The sequence below is a fragment of the Giraffa tippelskirchi genome, chromosome 4 (assembly GCF_054371585.1).
Source record: "Giraffa tippelskirchi isolate mGirTip1 chromosome 4, T2T-mGirTip1v1.2.pri, whole genome shotgun sequence".
Lineage (NCBI taxonomy): Eukaryota > Metazoa > Chordata > Mammalia > Artiodactyla > Giraffidae > Giraffa > Giraffa tippelskirchi.
Genome location: NC_137278.1, coordinates 141,047,176 through 141,067,874, shown reverse-complemented (window position 1 = coordinate 141,067,874; position 20,699 = coordinate 141,047,176). Strand labels below are relative to the sequence as shown.

Genomic DNA, 20,699 nt, shown 5'->3' with positions numbered 1-20,699 from the left:
TTACTATTAAAAAATAACAAGCAACCATTCAATCATTGGTTGCCTATTTCAGTATCTGCTTTGTGTCACATGCTGACATTGACAATCATTATTACCTGTGTTCCTTAGAAATTCTTTGCTAAACAAAAACAATCAAAATCTTTATTACTATTAATTTTCTAAATATATCAGGAAAAGATTTCCTTTTTCTACTTTTCTTTGTATGTGTTCACTAGTGCCTCAAATGAAACTATCTTTTACATTCCATAAAGTATTTTCCTCTTTTTTCATTGTTCCTTTACATTTATTTTTAGTTTTCATAATATGATATTTAGTTTTATACTATAACAGTATGATAGAGGTTATCCTTACATTTATACTCTTTTCAGTATTAAAATTTTAAGTAATCTAAATTTCAATAATAGAGAGATTCCATTTTGTAGATTGTGCCTTTCACTGGCATGAGAGTAAGAAATTTTACTTAATCTTCCTGGTCAGAAACAAAGATGAGTAGAATTTGTGACTCCTGAAGTGAGAGATGGGGACCAGTGTCTGAAAAATATAGTTGCTGTTATTAAAAGTCAGTTTTCCAAATCTCTTTTCCTTTTTTGCCTAATCTTCATGTCATCCATGAGGATAGGGGATGGGCAAAGTGAGAGGGAAATACATAAAGATATATAGAATATTTGCTTTATATAGATTAGAGATTCCTAAATCTTGAAATAAGAACTGGAAGTCAATATTTGACATGACTTATATTATGAGTTTACAAATTAAATACTTCTCTCATTGGATTTAAGTTGACATCATGGATTTTCCAGAGAATAAACAAGCTATGTTACCTCTAAGTTGTATTAGGCTCAATAATGCAGCACAATTCCCATAGAGACTAGACGAAAAGTAAAGCTTAAGGAAAAAAAAAAGGTTAATGAGAGAACTCACCAATCATAGACTATTTAGATAGTCTATATCTTATGCAAAATACTTGGATTGTCTGTAAAACTGTTGGCCAATCCTAGACTGTCCCATGGACTGAACTAGGTTTCTAGTTTCAGAGCAGACTGATTGAATGTAAGCCTTTTGCATATTAAAAATGCAAATATGCAATATGAATGAATCACATAGTAATAGCATATATGCAATGACATTTTAATAAACATTTAATAAATGTATTTTTAAACAGGATAAAGATTGGTCTATTAGTGTTGAGCTTCGTCCATGTCCAAGTGGTCAGTCAGGAACATGCTTAAATAGTGTTACACTCCTCTTGAATTCGGTAAGTAATCAGCTTCCTAAAGCAAACTCGAGTCAATTATTCTACAAATTCAGAATTTTGGAGGTTGAAAAAGAGAGGCTTTACTGTGAAATTAAAACCATAAATGAGACTGATAACGTCTCTGGAAGACCTGTATAGTTCTAAGGATCCTTACAAATATCAAAATTAACATGGGCACATAACTAAGGTGCTAATTACAGGTCAACCTTTCACACTTACTAGATTATTAAAATCTATGGCCCTTTTAAGAAGACAGTTATATTTGCTTTAGAATGTCATGTATTTGGATCTACCATTTTAACTGGAAATGACCTACATAGGGAGGGAGAGTACCTAGCTTGATCTTTGCTACTTACAAGTGGTTTGACCTTTGGAAATCCAAGTTATCTTCTTGGACTTAGTTTTCTCATCTACAAATCTGGGCTGAAAAGTCCTTTATAATTCTCCTTTAAGAATTTATATAAGAAATGTTTTAAAAATGTTTAATATTTGACATTTATAAATTAGTCTATTACAGTGAAGCTTTATAGGAAAAATTTCAGGTTCATTTATTAATATTATACTTAGATGTATTCTACAAATTAATATGAACTAACAATATGCTTTAAATATTAGTCTGTTCAAGTTGACAAATACGTGTTCAATAGAGATGGAACAGTCACAAATGACAAGCTTGGAAATCAAGGTTATTATTATTCAGGTAAATTTAATGATATCATTTAAAATATTATAAATGTAAAATGCATTACTTTATTTAATTTTTAACTATGTTATAAGTGTTTCTTTTTAAAAAATATATTCAGTATATGGGCATTTTAAGAAATAAAAACTGTTTAACATATTAGTTATTGCTATTAACATAAATTATTACTTTAACAGACAAAATACAGATCTTCAATGCATCTTCCTCATACCTTCAAGCAGAAACATACTTTCATGGAAAATTGCAAATACAAATTTTTCCTGTGATGCAATTGTATGTTTCTATGCCACCTAACCAATTCACAGATACTGTGGGTAAGTCCTATAGATATTTTTTGCATTAATTTATTTGTTTTAATCAGTGGCTAATTACTTTACAATATTGTGGTGGTTTTTGCAGTACATTGACATGAATCAGCCATGGTGTACATGTGTTCCCCCATCCCAGACCCCTCTCCCACATCCCTCCCCATCCCATCCCTCTGGGTTGTCCCAGTGCACTGGTTTTGAGTGCCTTGTTTCGTGCATCAAACTTGGACTGGTCATCTATTTTACATATGGTAATATACACGTTTCAATGCTAATCTCTCAAATCATCCCACCTTCACCCTCTCCCACAGAGTACAAAAGTCTGTTCTTTATATCTGTGTCTCTTTTACTGTCTCACATATAGGGTCATCATTACCTTTCTAAATTCCATATTCATCCGTTAATATACTGCATTCGTGTTTTTCTTTCTGACTTACTTCACTCTGTATAATAGGCTCCAGTTTCATCCACCTCATTAGAACTGACTCAAATGCGTTCTTTTTAATAGCTGAGTAATATTCCGTTGCGTATATGTACCACAGCTTTCTTATCCATTCGTCTGCTGATGGACATCTAGGTTGTTTCCACGTCCTGGCTATTGTAAACAGTGCTGCAATGAACACTGGGGTACATGTGTCTTTTTAAATTCTGGTTTACTTGGTGTATATGCCCAGCAGTGGGATTGTTGGGTCGTATGGCAGTTCTGTTTCCAGTTTTTTAAGGAATCTCCATACTGTTCTCCATAGTGGCTGTACTAGTTTGCATTCCCACCAACAGTGTAAGAGGGTTCCCTTTTCTCCACACCCTCTCCAGCATTTATTGTTTGTAGATTTTGGTAGCAGCCATTCTGACTGGCATGAGATGGTACCTCATAGACATGTTTTTATTTCCAAAGCACTAGTGTAACCATCTGTTGTAATTTTCAGTTGTCTCCATTAATATTAGCCTGTAAAGCATTTTTACTTAATCTTTCCCTCCTTATTGCAGTAAAATAACCTAACATACAGTGTAGATAGCTTTATTTATTATAAAATCTATTTCCTAATGGTTTTCAACAATTTAAACATCTTAAGGTTTTTAAATTAAGGATTTATTGTGAGATTTGATAATATATGCTATATATCAATTTGCTAATATGTTACTAAAACTGACTTGTGTAAGAATAAATGAAAATATTATAAATCTTTTGAAAATCAATTTCCAAATACAAGTTGTATTACAACTTGTCTTTCTGCTCATAGATGATCTTTCTTTTACTGAGGTATGCTATTTTACTGAGGTTTTCTATTTTACTGAGGTTTTCTATTACAGAAATCAGTTTTTACATACTGTCACAAATATCAAACAAAACAAAGAACCCTTGGCAAATTCCACATTTACTCATTTAAAACCACCTAAGTTTTTGCAAGATACTTTTGCTTAACAAGTGAACATTTTTGACTTATTTATACATAGGCAAAAAAATATAATTCGAGGGTCAGAAGGGTCGAGATAAGAAAGGCAGGTAGCTCTTAACATGATTCAACTCTTCACAGTGAAACTGAAAATGTGCAGTCATAAACTTTCTACTTTAGGCATGCTTTCTAAAGCCTTGTCAAAGGAGGTTAAGTTACAGCAACAAACAGGAAGAAAATAATAATCATGTCAAATGACGTTTCAGTGCTCCTGGAATTATAAATGGCAGTACTAATCTGATGTGTCATGAAATTTTACTTATATGTATAAAGACTAACCAAGACATGCTCTCATGTGGCTCATACATGATTTGATTTGAGCAAAGAACTGAATATGAATCCAAAGGTGAGAAGATGCTAAAATTTGTTCTGTGCTTTCTATAGGACTCTGTGGTTCCCACAACAACAGAGCAGAGGATGATTTCATGTCAAGTCAGAACATATTAGAAAAGACGTCTCAGGCATTTGCTAGTTCGTGGGAAATGATGCCCTGTCCTAAAGCTAACACTGCTTCATGCATCAGTATAGAAAAAGGTAATGTTTACTGAACCTCAAACTCTGTAATTAGATATTTGTTGCTGGAATTATAAACTTATTCTGGTAATAATATGAAACTACTAGATAATCCAGTTTTCAGCTAGTGTTTGTAAACTTTTGCAGCTTTAGAGGGAACAGTGGAGAAACAATTTGACCGGCTGATGACACTCTTAGAAAAGCTTCTCATTTGGAAATAGAGGGAGGAAGAGACACTGTTGTCTTCTTCTCTACCCATTCTTTTCCTCTATATATAGTTTTCTCCATAGTTTTAAAATGATAGGGTTAGAAGAGACTTCACTCATCACTTCTTTTATTATTATTTCTATTTCATATAGTTGTAGAAGGGATCATTTCTTTGAATAGCGACACTCACCCAAATTCCTGAGACACTTCACGGTACAGCTATAGTTAGATTTAGGTCTCCTAACCACTGCCATCATGTATACTAGTTATACCAAACCCCAAACAGAGATATTAGTGGGAAAGCTGTAAACTTATATGATTCTGCTGACATTTTAGCTTACCAAGGACTTTCATACATATTATTGATAATTCAATTTATTTCTACAAAGAATGATGAAGGATGTGGATAAGGTTATTATTCCCATTCATGTAGATGGTGATAATGGAGATCTAGATAGGGTGTTCTTAATAAGGTGTAATCCAAGAGTTTTGAGTCTGAGTCTTTCTCTAATTGTTCCTCTAGTGTCATTGATTTTAACATATGCTTCATTTTATGTTGCTTCTTTCATAAATAATGGAATGCAATGGAAGGTAAGTTAAAGTATATTGTAATGAAATGTTAATTTGCTATTTCTTAATTAATCTGCTTACTTGAAACAAATATCTGATCAGTTTATAAACTACTAAAGTGACTCCTTTTAAAGTTTCATTTATTTGTTTTGATTTAAAAGATGAGCTGATAAATGCATTAACATCATTATGGTAATGCACATTTCAAGGTTTTGTCATTATTTTATTTTGTGGGTGTTGCAATGAAAGTAATTAAAATGAGAATAGGTAAAAAAAAATACACATTGCATAAGAAACCAAGTCAACATATGTTAAGCAGACTGTATGTATATACTTTTGAGAGATATGTAAATGACTCTTTCAATTTTCAGTGTTTTAAATATAACTTAATAAAATAAAATACAGAAAATTAAACAATAATAAGATGTTAGTAATATTTACATAAAAGCATTGATACCTGGCTGCAAGTTTGTCAAAATTTTAAGAATAATTGGCCTCAATGTCCTTTTAATAGGTCCAGTCATTGTCCTTGATTGCTTCTTGGTGACGCTCACTTTTAAAAGTCAATCAGCAAATAGTTAAAAAAAATTCTAGCAATGTTTGCGCTAGTAATGGTCATCATCCTTAAGAATTTGCAAATCACTGAGCAAAACATTTTTGGCTTAAATGGTTGTTTTGTGATTTTTCTCTTCAATTAATTTAACAGAAGACTATTGATAAATCTACCAAGTATCAATTAAGCAGCTAGATGAAAGTATTGTATTTTAATTATTGATAATGGTTGTCCTAATTTATGACCTTCAGAAACACTGATTTGACCTTCTGGGGTGACAGCACCAACCTTTCGTAATTTAACATAAATATGTATTTTGAACTAAAGTACCTAAATAATCTGGTTCCCTTATTCATATTTTATATAGAAATTGCACTTCAGAAAAAGGTTAACTGATTTAATATAAAAATCCAAAGCTAATAAAGATTTGTTTCTTATTATATCATGCTGTTTTGCATACAGTGATAACAAATTATAGCATAACACTTTAAAAACCAATTGTTTTAATAAAGATACAAAGCAAAGGATAGTTTTAAAAATTTACACTTTCTCTTTTAATTAAAAAATTGTGATATTTAATCTAGTGTTGGGTGCATTAATTTTCTTCCAGAACGGTTTGCTGAAAGGCACTGTGGAATTCTTCTTGATTTGAGTGGTCCTTTTGCTTCTTGCCATTCAATTGTGGATCCTAAACCATATCATGAGGTATGTGAAGGTCTAACATTAACAGCCCTTTTTGAAAAATATTTTGATAATACTAAAAGAAGCATGAGATATTAAAAATGTTCAAATAGAAGCCATTTTCAGTAGATTAAGACACACATTTAAGTTTAAATTGGATTATATTACTTTATTCAATTGTTAGATATACCAACTCAAAAAAGAGGGGCTAGAAAACAACCCCAAATGAGGAAAATCTTGAATAAGTTTCTCTAAGTTCTTGGAAAACTCAATTAATATTTGATTTGCTAATTTGTATATTTTGAGACATAGAATAATTCCAGAAGTTTCAAGGACAAAATATTTTCCAGAGGAGGAGTGGTTTTGAACTGATTTGTTATGCCAGTTTACCTGTTCTGAATATTTTCATGATATAAATTTGTTTCTTATTTTAAAGGAATGCAAAAAATACACTTGCACTTGTGAAAATAGCCAAGATTGCCTGTGTACAATTTTAGGCAACTATGTGAAAGCATGTGCTGAGAAGGAAACTTCCATGGTAGGATGGAGAGCTGGGCTATGTGGTAAGCAGAATAGAGGCTTTAGATAACTCTGCTTTCTTCTCAGTTTTACAACAGGTGTGTGTGTGTGTGTGTGTGTGTGTTTATGTGTACTTTGTTGTTGTTGTTCAGTCGCTCAGCTGTGTCTGACTCTTTGCAACCAACCTTTTGGACTGCAGCATGCCAGGCTTCCCTGTCCTTCACCATCTCCTGGAGCTTGCTCAAACTCATGTCCATTGAGTTGGTGATGCCATCCAACCATCTCATCCTCTGTCATCCCCTTCTCCTCCTGTCTTCAATCTTTCCCAGCATCAGAGTCTTTTCTAATGAGTTGTCTCTTCACATCAGGTGGCCAAAGTATTGGAGCTTCAGCTTCAGCATCAGTCCTTCCAATGAATATTCAGGACTGATTTCCTTTAGGACTGACTGGTTTGATATCCTTGTAGTCCAAGGCACTCTCAAGAGACTTCTCCAATACCACATTTCAAAAGCATTGATTCTTTGGTACTCAGCCTTCTTTATGTTCCAGCTCTCACATCTATACATGACTACTGGAAAAACCATAGCCTTCACTACATGGACCTTTGTTGACAAAGTAATGTCTCTACTTTTTAATACGCTGTCTAGGTTTGTCATAGCTTTTCTTCCAAGGAGCAAGTGTTTTTTAATTTATTATGTAGTTTAATTTAGTATGTAGTTTAATTTAATGTGTAGTTTAGGTGTGTGTATTTACAAATTTGTATTTGGTTCTTTCAAAGATGATTTTCTTTATTTTTAAATAATGGCAACCTACTCCAGTATTCTTGCTTGGGAAATCCCGTGGACAGAGGAGCCTGGCAGGCCACAGTCCTCAGTGTTACAAAGCGTCAGACATGACTTACTGACTAAACAACAACATGTTTGTTTAGTCCTTGCATATTTATTTCTTGATTTATTTCTTATATCTTGATTAAATACATTTATATTTTAATAAGAACAGAATATATGTGCATTTATATATAAATATATATTTTTGTTCAATTTTATATGCTGAAATTTAAATAATGTTCTGACTTCTGCTGCATTTTAACTGATAGTCAAATATTAGTAACTTATTTTGAAGAAATAAATTAGTAAATTAGGGTATCAACTACTGTGTTTATACTTTGGGGACTTCCCCAGTGGCCCAGATATTAAAACTTTGTACTTCTAACTCAGGGGGCACAGGTTGGATCCTTGGTTATGGAACTAAGATCCCACATGCCACGAGGCCAGAAATAAAAATCTTGCTTTGTTTTAAAATATTTATTACCATTAAGTCAGACAGAGAAAGAAAAACATGGTGTGTTATCACTTTTAAGTGGAATTTGAAAGATAAAACAAACTAGTGAATGTAACAATAAAGAAATAGATTCACAGATATAGAGAACAAACTAGTGGTTACCAGTGGAAAGAGTGGAGGAAAAATATAGGGATAGAGGATTAATAGGTACAAACTATTATATATAAAATAAATAAGCTACAAGTATATATTGTACCATACAGGGAATATATCAAGTATTTTATAACTATAAACCAGAATATAACCTATAAAATTTTTGAATCACTGTGTTATGCACCTGAAACTAATATAATATTGTAAACTGACTATAATCAGTGAAAGAAAAAAGTGAAAAAATCTTAGTAGAAGCCTGATAAATACTTCACTGAATAAAAAAATAGTTATTGCATTCTTCAAATATGACTTCAGGAAAGCTTTTGGGAAATGCATCTCTCTAGATTGTACTTAATACTGCAGAGCCAACTTCCAGTCAATCAGTAAGGTCTAAGTTCACCTCCAAAATTTCTCTCAAATCCATTCATATATTTTCATCTCTATTGCCACTAACCTAGTTCAAGAGCCATGGTTTTTCCTATTGGATGATTGCAGTAGCTTCTTTCAATATCCAGTCTTGGTTCCTTCTAATCCAATTTATACAGAGAAATCAGTATAATCTTTAAAGCAAAACCAAATAAAGCTAACCTGAGCATATGACATTTCAGTCTAAAACAAATCAGTGGCATTTCATGGCTTTCAGGCTCAAGACCAAACTGCTTACATAGTTTATAGTTTTGATTCTCTTACTTGCTTTTTGAAAGAATTTCCCTCTCTTCTAACTTAAGCTGTTCTCCAGATAGAGAATTCCCTTTCTCCAGGCTATTTTCATGCTGTCTATCTGTCCCTCCTCTTCCCTAAGTGCAGGTTCCCAGCTATACACACTCAGAGCTTCCTATTTTGCTTTTTAGCACGTTCCACGATTGTCTTTTTCCAAGGAATATAAGCTGCCTGAGACCAATGAACTATCTATCTTGTTTATGGGCTTTATCTCCAGCAAAATGTGTAAACATTATAGCAGTGTCTCCATACTGACAAAAAAAAAAGGACAAGTACCTTTTCCTTTATTATTCATAACTCAATTATGGTTAATTCACTATAATACCTACTAACATCAAGTTAAATTAAGATTATTAATTACTCTGGATATTTACATACTGACCATATTTTCCCTATACCAACAGATCAATCTTGTCCTAGTGGCCTAGTTTTCAAGTACAACGTAAAAGCCTGCAATAGCTCTTGCCGGTCATTGTCAGAGAGAGATAAGAGCTGTGATATGGAAGGCATTCCAGTTGATGGATGCACTTGCCCTGATGGAATGTACCAGAATAATGAAGGAAATTGTGTTTCAAAGTCTCAGTGTGACTGCTACATAAATGATGAGGTCATGCAACCAGGCAAACTCATCCATATTGATGACAATAAATGGTATGGAAATTACAAATATACTTGTTACGACTTTAAAATCAGGAGACTTTGCTTTTCAAAGAAATAGTCTTTTGCTAGGATGAAATCTTCTTTAGACCTGCCACATTTTAAATTTTGTATTTCTCATTAAAGTTTGGTATTACCTGGACTGTACATTTCACTGTAATGGCCATTGCTGATATATCCCACTAATGTTTGGTTTTAAATGACAGTAGCAAAATATTCTAGCAGCTGCTATGTACAGAGAATGCAAAACAATTTCATATTCAGGCAATGCTTCCTAGTTGTCTCTCAGCATTTATCATTCAACAAACAGTTATTCAATAAATGCTTACCATGTGCCAGGCTTTGTGCTAAGCACTGGAGTTGCAAAGATGAGTGGTCGTTGTCTTGGACTCAGAGTAAGCATGGAGCAGACTGTTGCAAAGAGGTTCATATACTATCAGATAGTACCAGAAAGGGCCAGTTGCTACCTCAGGAGATTTAAAAAGAAAAAAAGAAAAACACAACTTCTCAGAAGAGACAGCATTTCAGTTTTCCTAAGGGATGAATCGTTTTCCTGACAAAATTGGTGTGTGGAGTGACTTCCGGTCTAGGAAACAGAATGCAGTAATATAGGAAATGCTTGAAATAGTATTGTACATGTCGGTTGTTGTTTCACAGGATTGTGCTGGAAAAGAAGAAAGTAGCCAGGTCATATTCCAGCATTTAAACTTTGTTCCAGGGTGGTATGAGGTATTGAAGAACTATAACTTTTTGTGATGGATAAGGAGGTTGTGATTCCTGCAGTCTGGGCAAAGTAATTTATCTACGTTTCTAATTTCATGTACAGAAATAGCAATTCTTAAAAACATAACTGCAAAAGTGAAGCGGTCATTCCAAAAATCTTTGTATGCACCTTCTCTCGTTTCTTTAGTTCCATGTCAATGTATGGCAAAACCACCACAAGATTGTAATTAGCCTCCAATTAAAATAAATAAATTAATTTAAAAATATATATCATTTAGCAATGAATAATAATTATTTGGTCATTTTAAAGGAAAACATGTGTAACAACTCCTTTTAATCAACAAAGTACACAAAACATTTGGTTGGGATTTGATGAACAATACTTTCCCAGTAAATGCTGGAGAATCAGTAGATTACCTTTTTAATAAAACTTAGGCTAGTACCTCCAAATTATGGATGGCATTAGCATTACCCTGTTTTAAATCTCTAAAACTTCTTATTTGTACTACTGTGTGAACTAACTTGACTGTTCTTTGTTCTCTTTCTGTCATGTTTCTGGTACTGTCACTGGAATGTCATATCTAAAGCATTATTCTGATTGTGCCACTTAGCTGCTCAAAAACTGATTTTATGGTGACAGTTGCCTAAAGAATAGAAACAAACTTGCGTGTCATTTGAGACTATCTGAAATCTGGTTGTAACTTACTTCTACCACTTCTCCCTATGTATCCTACCTTCTATCCAAACAAGTCATTAGAACATGCCTTGTTCTTTCCTTTGTCACAGCTTTGCATCTTATCAGCAACATCTGTTGAAACTTACTTATCCATCAAAATCCAGCCATCTTTTACATGAAGTTTTCTGCATGTCCATAAGAACCTTATTTGTACATTCCTATAATGCATAAAAGTTGTATCTTATAATTTGTTACATTTTATGCATCTTTTTTCGGCTTCCAAGGTGGCTCAGGAGTAAAGAATCCACCTGCCAATGCTGGAGCCACAGTAGACACTGGTTTGATCCCTGGGTCGGGAAGATCCCCTGGAGGAGGAAATGGCAACCCACTCCAGTATTCTTGCCTGGGAAATCACATGGACAGAGGAGCCTGCTGGTTTGCAAAGAACTGGACATGATTGAGCACAAGCACATACATTTTGGGGGGACTGTATCTCATTGATCTTATTATTCGTGATAAAGCAGGAGGCTTATGAATGAGACATGCAAGTTGCTATAACAGTATATTAAGCTGTCATTGAAATTTTATTTAAATTTATAATTTTCTTTTATTTCTAGTGTCTGTAGAGATGGGATTCTTCTTTGCCAGACTCCCATTGATTTAACACTACGTAAGTTTTGAAATCACGATGCAAGCTTAACATATCTACTTTGGTTAAAATAAGCAGATCAAAAGGCCCTTGACTAACAGCTTCCTTTTTCTCACAGAGAATTGTTCTGGAGGGGCTGAATATGTTGACTGTAGGAATCCTAAGGCACAGAGGAGAGTTGATAGTACATGTAGCACTCGGAACATACCTAGTTTTGATGTAAGTAACATGGTATTAGAGTTTAGATTTTTAAAAACTTTTATTTCAAAAAAAACTTTTGTTTCAGTGAAGATGGAAATTAAAACATCAAAGAAAAATAATTAGAACGTCATATTATTTTTGTGTGTCATTTTGACTTGTCAAATGCTGATTCTAACTGTATACTTGGTACACTTATGCATTGTCAAGTATTAATACAACTGATAATGCAATAAATTTAGACTAGTGTCTCATGGTATATATTTTATATTTACTCCTATAGGAGAACTTGCCTTGCAAACGTGGGTGCTACTGTCCTGAAGGAATGGTTCGAAATTCTAAAGGGAACTGTGTCTTTCCTGATGACTGCCCATGCTCTTTTGGTGGACGAGAGTATGACCAAGGAAGTGTCACCTCAGTTGGCTGCAACAAATGGTACATAATAAAGAATTACTGTTTTATTTGTTTTGGATATTAGAAAGTATACAATCTGCTCTTATTTTTATGGGAAAGGAGTCATACTTTGGAATATTTGGAAAAATAATGGTCAGATGTAGTTAGAAAAACTATTTTTAAAACAAATTTTATACAGCATTAAAATTTGAACATCGTATAATGGATAACTGTGAAATTTAAACTGATATGCTTTGTGCTCCTTTACAAAAGCAATATGAGTTCAGTCATAATCTTGGCATGATACAATTACCACACTGTATCATTGTTTTCTTTTAGTACTTGCATAAAAGGATCTTGGAACTGTACACAAAATGAATGTCAAACCACCTGTCATATATATGGGGAAGGTCATGTTAGAACTTTTGATGGAAAAAGTTACACCTTTGATGGTCTCTGCCAGTATTCATTTATCGAGGTAATTACAAGTGTGTTTTTAAACAATTTTTCTTTACTTCATAATTATTAGATGAACTCTGGAGAATTTTATTCTCAAAATGTGAATTAAAAAAAAAAAAACATGCCGCATATATGTTTCTTGAGGGCAGTAAAATGTAATATAATGTAATGATGATCCTGGATCCAGTAGGCATAAATTTCACTCCTGCCTCTGCTGTTTCTCAGATGTGTGACTTACTTTGGGCACATACCTTAATTTCTCTGTGTCTCAGTTTCCTTAACTGTATGATGGAAATAGCCCCTACTTGAAACCAAATTAGAGAAAATATTGGAGCACATAATAAGTGCTCAATAAATGTTAGATGTCATTATTTTAGCAACAATACTATTAGCAACAATGACAGTTACCATTTCATGAGTGCTTCTTTTCCAAGTGAATCTATACATTTAATCATTTATAATATAAAACACTTATATTATTATTACTATGAAGGAGATGAAGAAGTTGAGGTTTACAGAGCTTAAGCAACATGAGCTACTATGTAGAAAATGCCATATTCAAACCTAGATCTGTCAGATTCTGCAGTCCATGCTTGCTCCATATACATAAACTGCTTTCTAAGTAACATGTAATGGATGAAATATGGATTGTTTTGCATGAGTTTTGAGTGAATATCAAGTTTCATGTAAACCACTGAAGAAAAAGACATCTTTATCCAGCTATCTGAACAATCTAGAAATAAATTTAAGATTATAAACTTACATAATTTATATATACATGTGTATATATATATATATATACACACATATACACACATCTATGGTATAATTCTAAGCTTGTATGGAAGTAATGGGAAAAGAACTGAGTCAAACAAGTTAGTTTGGACTCAGCTAAGACTACAGACTTATAACACATTAACCATTGTCTTTTGGAAATTCCATAATGTAACATATGGTAATTTATTAAGTATAAGGTGTCACTGTCTAAGAAATATTTGCCTGATACAAATATTGTAATTGAGTTCCATGTTCTTGAGATAAAGTATTATTAAAATTTAATTTTTAAAGGATTATTGTGGTCGTGAAAATGGCACATTCCGTATTTTAACTGAAAGCGTCCCATGCTGTGAGGATGGACTTACATGCTCAAGAAAAATTATAGTTGCTTTTCAGGTACAGTACTATTTTTTTTCCCCTCAGATTATTAACTGCCAAATAAGACTGATGTTACTGTAAGTAAGTCTGTCTTTTAATTTACAGGATCAAAATATTGTCTTGCATGATGGTAAAGTCACAGCAGTCAAAACTACAGAAAGTAAGGAATGTGAACTCAATGGAAATTCATACTCTGTTCATACCGTTGGCCTGTACTTGATTCTGAAATTTTTAAATGGAATAACCATAATTTGGGACAAAAATACAAGAATTTCTGTTATACTGGATCCACGCTGGAATGTATGTATATCACTTTCATATATATATATATATACACATATATATATATATGTCAACATACTATAACAGAGCAAATAGCAAACAGATACAGATAGTCTACTTCAGTCATGTCTGACTCTTTGCAACCCATGGACTGTAACCCGCCAGGCTCCTCTGTCCATGGGATTCTCCAGACAAGAATACTGCAGTGGGTTGCCATGCCCTCCTCCAGGGGATCTTCCTGACCCAGGGATTGAACCTGTGACTCCTGTGACTCTCCTGCATTGCAGGTGGATTCTTTACCACTGAACCACTGAGGAAGTCTGCAAATAGCATAATAGAAGTTAAATCATTTTTGCTACTGAGAATTAGAGGACATATTCAAAGGTCGAAAGTGGGCGAATGGAAATATTTATTATAGAGCAATGCTCCATGTCTGTTCAACCTCACATGTAATATTAAATGTAATCAAAGATGATAGAATTTGGTGGAAAATAAATGCGGTAAACCTGATGAATTCTATTTTAGCCATATTTGGTTGCTTGATATATAGATAGAATTAATGTAATTCTCAAAGCAAATATTCTAAGAACCTAAAAGTACAGTCCTGTAAAATTTGAAGCTAGTGAATGTAATTATTTTTTTAATTCTTAAGGCATCTATCTTGATCAGTACTAGATCATTTTGCAATATAGGACACCTTGGATTAAACCAGAGGAGAAGCTTATCTACAGATTTTGGTTTTCTTCCAAAATTTGGAATTTAAAATAAACTTGTATACAATCTTAATATCTCTATCATATATCTATCTAAATCTATCTATCTATGTATCTCTAGCATAACTCACTTTTTCAGTACTCTTTCTGATCTATGTAGGGTCAGGTGTGCGGTCTCTGTGGAAATAACAATGGTGATCTGAAGGATGATTTCACCACAAGATACTCATCAGTAGCTGCTGGAACACTGGAATTTGGAAATAGTTGGAAAACAAGTCAAGAATGTTCAGACACAGTCACTCAAACCTTCCCATGTGACTCAAATCCATACTGTAAAGCCTGGGCTGTGCGGAAGTGTGAGATCATCCGGGACAGCACCTTCAGAGAGTGCCACAATAAGGTAAAGGGGCCCTGAGAGCAATGACAGGCACAGGCTTTGCCCTCAGAGACTCATGTGCTGTGCTCTCCTTAGGTGGACCCCAGTGAGTACTATGATGCATGTATTGAAGAAGCCTGTGCCTGTGACATGGAGGGGAAGTACCTGGGATTCTGCACGGCTGTGGCAATGTACGCAGAGGCATGCAGTGCGGTTGGAGTCTGTGTCACATGGAGAAAACCAGATCTCTGTCGTAAGTGAAGTCCATATGTTGCTGTTCTTTAAACCATAATTAGACAGAATCATTTTAAGACAATCAATCTCATATTTTCTAGAAAATACATATTCTTGGGCATAAACAGGCTTAAAAACATGTTAATATGTTTCTTTGTGATGGAAAAAAATACCTATTTAAGGAAATATAGCACCTGACATGGTGCATCAAATTCAATTTTAGTTTCAAAAGTTCTGTTCACAGAGGAAGATTGAATATTGATGGAAAATATTTCTTATTCATACTTAGATGAGCAATGAACTGCTTACCTATCTTAGTATAGTTACATATTCTTAAATATTAACCTCACATTATCACTTTTGTTTGAAGTCCTCACACATCATCTTGAAAATGTTTATAGAGCTCTAGTTGAGATAAACTGTAATATGAATATAAACGGAATTTTGATATGTGTGAAATGTGGTAACTTTAGTAGAAATTAGTCAACTCTTTTTCTTCCAAAGGAAGGTATTGTAAGAGAAAATGTGACAAATGAGAAATGTTGAAATTGAATCTGCATTTCATTCGGTCTATTATGTACAGCTTAACATATTGAAATATCATATTGAATATTATATTGAAATCTTTAGTTACCTCATTTGGGAACTGTTATTTACTTTTAAAAAGAGTAATTTTCCTAGAAATTTATTTTCCTCACTTAAGGCTAGACATTAAAACCATGAATATATGAGTATGATCTAAAATAGCTCAAAAATTGAAAAAGTTAATGTTTACTCTCCTTCCTAAAATCAATCTTATTGTGAGATTTTTTTTTAAATGTTATTTTGATTCTATAAGTTTCCCTCCCTTTTTAAAAAACTGTTTTGGCTTATAGGGCAATTTGGATACAGCCAAAGGACTTAATGAGACAGAATGATATACTGTGTGTGTGTGTGTGTGTGTGTGTGTGTGTGCGTGTGTATGTGTGTGTGTGCGCACGCGCGCTTAGGGCTTCCCTCATAGCTCAGTCAGTAAAGAGTCTGACAGCAATGCAGGAGACCTGGGTTTGATCCCTGGATCAGAAAGATCCCCTGGAGGAGGAAATGGCAACCCAATCCGGTATTCTTGCCTGGAGAATCCCATGGACAGAGCAGCCTGGCAGGCTATAGTCTGTGGGGGTCACGAGAGTCAGACATGACTGAGTGACTAAGCACGCACACACAACAATAAACAGATGGAAATTTGGATACAGCCAAAGGACTTAATAAGACAGAATGATATACTTTAGGTCTGTTTATTGTTAGTATCATTCAAAATCTCTCATAAAAATGCTTTGGAAAATTAAAGTTGAAAATTGTCATATAATGAATGCAAGTAATTTGATATAATTCAATCATAGCTGTCTACTGTGATTATTATAATGCACCTGGGGAATTCAGCTGGCATTATGAACCTTGTGGCACAGTGACTGCCAAAACATGCAAAGATCGAGTAATTGGCCAGAAATTTTCTGCACTTTTAGAAGGTAAGACATATTTTAATAATATCCACGAAAAGGTGCAAATTATACTGGTATCTTAAAACTGGGAATGTTGTTTGTTTCTGGCAGTTCAGTGTCTTACATTTGGTAATTTAATGAATAGCTATTTATCTTTATTATGACATTAATATTTCTACATTAGAAACATTTTCTCTAGACATAAATTATCTATTTAACAGGAGAGAGAGAGAGAGAACATAGTACTCTCATCCTACTAGCAATCTTTATACGTTTCATTAGACAAGGTATTTGTTGAGACTATCATTGCAGAATGCAACATATAATATAGTCTCACTTGAATGGAGGCCAGTTAACTATACCCACAGTGAAAAAGTACTTTACTCTTAGCATTACACATCTTAGATAAACATAAAGAAGTGGCAAGAAAACAAGATGATACAAAAACTTTCTGTCACATCTATGTTAAATTCCAGGCTTTGGGATATTTTCAGCCCATTTTATTATGATTTCTGTTATCTTCATCTACCCAGTGAAGTAGTATTAAAATTGGTATTCACGAAAGCATTTAGAATTGGCATTCACATTTCAAGACACATACTCATCCAAGCCTTGTGTTATGTTCAACATTGTGGCTGTCATTAAAGTAGTAAATCACTTAAAATATTTAGGAAATATTTTAGAAAAAATTAAGTCAGCTAAAATTTCTGAGTTCTCAGGTTGATATTTCATTGCCAAAGAATCTGAATCCTGTTCACTTTTATGTTTTTCACTGAAAGTATGCTGTTATCTACTTCAGTTCTTGGAATAATTGAAGTAAGTGTACAAATATATAATGCAGTAGGAGGAGTTTCAGCAAATAGAGATGAACTGAGGGCCATTTTTACACACAGGCTGTTATGCCAAATGCCCGGAAAGTGCTCCCTACCTGGATGAGAACACTATGAAGTGTGTCAGCTTGTCTGAGTGCAGCTGCTTCTATAATGATATTGTACCAGCTGGAGAAGTGATTCAAGATAACTGTGGGAGAACATGGTATGCTCTCTAACTGTCCAGTAGTTCTGTTTCTTACATTTTTATTTAGAAAACAAGAAAAAAAAAATCAATGAATATATTTTTAGCTCAGTTATTTCTAAATGAGAAGGTCAGCTTTAGGTTCAGTTTTATGTTACTTATTTTGATTATTTTGTGTTTTCATTAAATCCACATAATGACTAATGGTTTGTTAAATCTTAGTGGAAAAGACAGCACAGAAAATGTCACTATGTTGTTTTGGGTAAAAAGAAAGTTTTCATTCCATAAATGTAAGATCGTGTTTATAGGCTTTCAAGGGGAGGTCTGTACCAGAGCAGCAAGTCCATCAAAAAACACTGTGTTTGAAACTGAAAAACAAAAACAAAAACAATTTGAATCCATAGCATGCTCTTGGGGAAACAATTATTATTTTTCTCTTATTTGGTTCTGTTTTGATCTTCACTGTTAGAAAATTTGTTGCTTTAAATTTAGGAGTTGTATATAATTAAGAGTTAAAAATTTCAAGTTCTTTCTCTTTTTGATTGTTTCTTTTTTTGTTTATAATTTAACTTTCAGCTATTGCATCGCAGGAGAATTGGAGTGCAGTGGTGAGTCACTGTCTTTTACTCTAATTGATTTAGGAAAGATGAAATAAAGAGTTTAGAGTCTTTTTAGACCATCAACAGCGGAGGAGTATGTATTTAATGCTTTAGACTGTTCCTCAGTGGATTGATACAGTTCCATTACAGTGTGTTTGTTTATGTTGGGTCAGTTCCAAACCAATGCTGCCAAGGCACTTCAAACCACTGGTAGATGGGGCAGTTCTCTTGCTCTACTCCTGCCTGTCTGTAGGCTCTGGGAAATAAGGAAGTGAGACATCAGTTAAAATAGTTTAATAAAGGGATGGAATGGGAGATGATAGTTATATAGATGGAATTAACTACTTGAAGGATTACTCATATGCAACATATATCTTAAGAAATTTCAATAAACTTCAAAAGAATATATAAATGATTTTTTTTGTATTAGAAATTGCAAGAAGTAAAATGAAAAAGAAACATAATTCATAGGCAACTTGAGTTTTAGAATATTTTTCACAACTTTTCATTTCTGTCAATAATAGTAACTTGTGATTATTTCAGAAACTGCTCCTACAAATTCAACATATACAGGTAAAATCATCATTATGGTTTAAATGTGTATTTCTGATTTCTTTTTATGATAATCATTATAGTTTCACATGAATGTGCGCCAGTAAAAGATATTCTGGTAAATATGCTGATATAAAATTTCAAATTAAAATGAAGTTACTAGAAAATATGTCAAAATATAATTTCATTACACTCCTGTGAGTTAAATTAGTAATGTGATTAGAACATAAAATAGGTATTACATGCTTATTGTTAGTTGAACATCATCATCCAAAGCTTGACATTTTTAGATGATAATTTGAACAAATGGAATAAAAAAGTAAATATGATCTCCTGTGAAGTAAATATTTTGAAATCATGATTATACTGGGAGATGAAAACACAGAAATAAAAATTAATTTATTTTTCTTAGCTTGTGTATTTCTTGCAAGCTATAAGGGTATTTTAGTTATATCCATTCAAGAGAGTACTGGGCAAAATGCCGTTTAACTTTGGGTTTGGAACTTTAAATGCACTGGTGGTAAGTGTACTTAGAGTTACTGCAGTACACTTACATACTCTTATTTCTCATTGATTTGATTTGGAGGTAATGTCAATTAAGAGATAGTGTTGTAAATTGGAAGCCTTAGGTTTTGATAATGTATTTAGTATGTGATCATCAGTGAAATGATATTTATTTTAGTTATCATAGGTTATTTCCTAAAGCTAGGATGACGTGCAGAGTTCATTTTGGCCCATAAATAGACTTAATAAAGTTCCTGTGAGATTTTGGTTAAGTTGTAATAACAGAAAATAATTAATCATTTTTGTTGGACATACAGTAAGAAGAATTATTAATACTGATCTAAATGAAAGATTGTTTTGTCAATTAACCTCTGCATACAATTTCAGAAATTTTTATTGAGTCTATGGCAACTGGTTTCTTGAAATAAATTTGCCAGCAAAATTATTTAAGTAATTTATTTTCATAAATATTGTCTTCCCCAAACAGTTTCTACTACAACAGCTACCTCCATACTAAGCACCGAAGCAGGTAAAAAAAAAAAGCTAATTTGTTTTTTAGCATCTAAATAAGCCTCAGAATGAATTTGCAACTCAAGCATTTTGGCCGTTTTCCCCAAAGTTGTCAATTTCTATTTATTTATTTCTTAAATGCCAAATAGTAAGGTCTACATCCAATTGTGATACTGAAGAACCTCTTCTCTATTCAGAGACCATGTGTCCTAAAAAGAACATTCTGTGTTACTAATTTGGAACAAAATGGCTACAGAAGAAAATTCTATGCTAAATTCCTTGAAAACAAATTATATTTTCTTTTCAACTGACACCAAAGAATTTTCACTTTAACTGAATCACTTGTAATTAAAGGAGTGGTCAAAGAAGTACAGGAGTATATTAAAATGTGTAAGCATCTGGTAAATGAACTTAACTGTTACATTTCATCATTTATTTGCATTCTAGAGATATCTAATCGTGTCTAAATAAATACTTTATAATCTTGTCTTTCAAAACCATCTGAACATACATTTCCAAATATTTGTCTCCTTTGTATAGCAATTACACTGGTCACCAATAGCTCAGGCACAGGTAAGCAATAATCGTCAACCACAACTTAAGAGGGACT

General features: G+C 33.2%; 1 protein-coding gene across 1 annotated transcript in view; it reads left to right on the top strand.

Moving 5' to 3' along the window:
- Window positions 1–20,699, top strand: part of MUC19 (mucin 19, oligomeric) — a 158,284-nt gene that overhangs the window by 15,597 nt on the left and 121,988 nt on the right. The window contains 21 exon segments of the mRNA XM_081590500.1: window positions 1,163–1,255; window positions 1,871–1,955; window positions 2,135–2,272; window positions 4,105–4,254; window positions 6,174–6,268; window positions 6,681–6,807; window positions 9,322–9,568; window positions 11,591–11,643; window positions 11,741–11,841; window positions 12,104–12,255; window positions 12,553–12,691; window positions 13,741–13,845; window positions 13,933–14,127; window positions 14,983–15,222; window positions 15,295–15,451; window positions 16,812–16,937; window positions 17,804–17,945; window positions 18,501–18,532; window positions 19,067–19,096; window positions 20,067–20,108; window positions 20,630–20,662. Coding sequence (XP_081446626.1) covers window positions 1,163–1,255; window positions 1,871–1,955; window positions 2,135–2,272; window positions 4,105–4,254; window positions 6,174–6,268; window positions 6,681–6,807; window positions 9,322–9,568; window positions 11,591–11,643; window positions 11,741–11,841; window positions 12,104–12,255; window positions 12,553–12,691; window positions 13,741–13,845; window positions 13,933–14,127; window positions 14,983–15,222; window positions 15,295–15,451; window positions 16,812–16,937; window positions 17,804–17,945; window positions 18,501–18,532; window positions 19,067–19,096; window positions 20,067–20,108; window positions 20,630–20,662 — 2,482 coding nt within the window.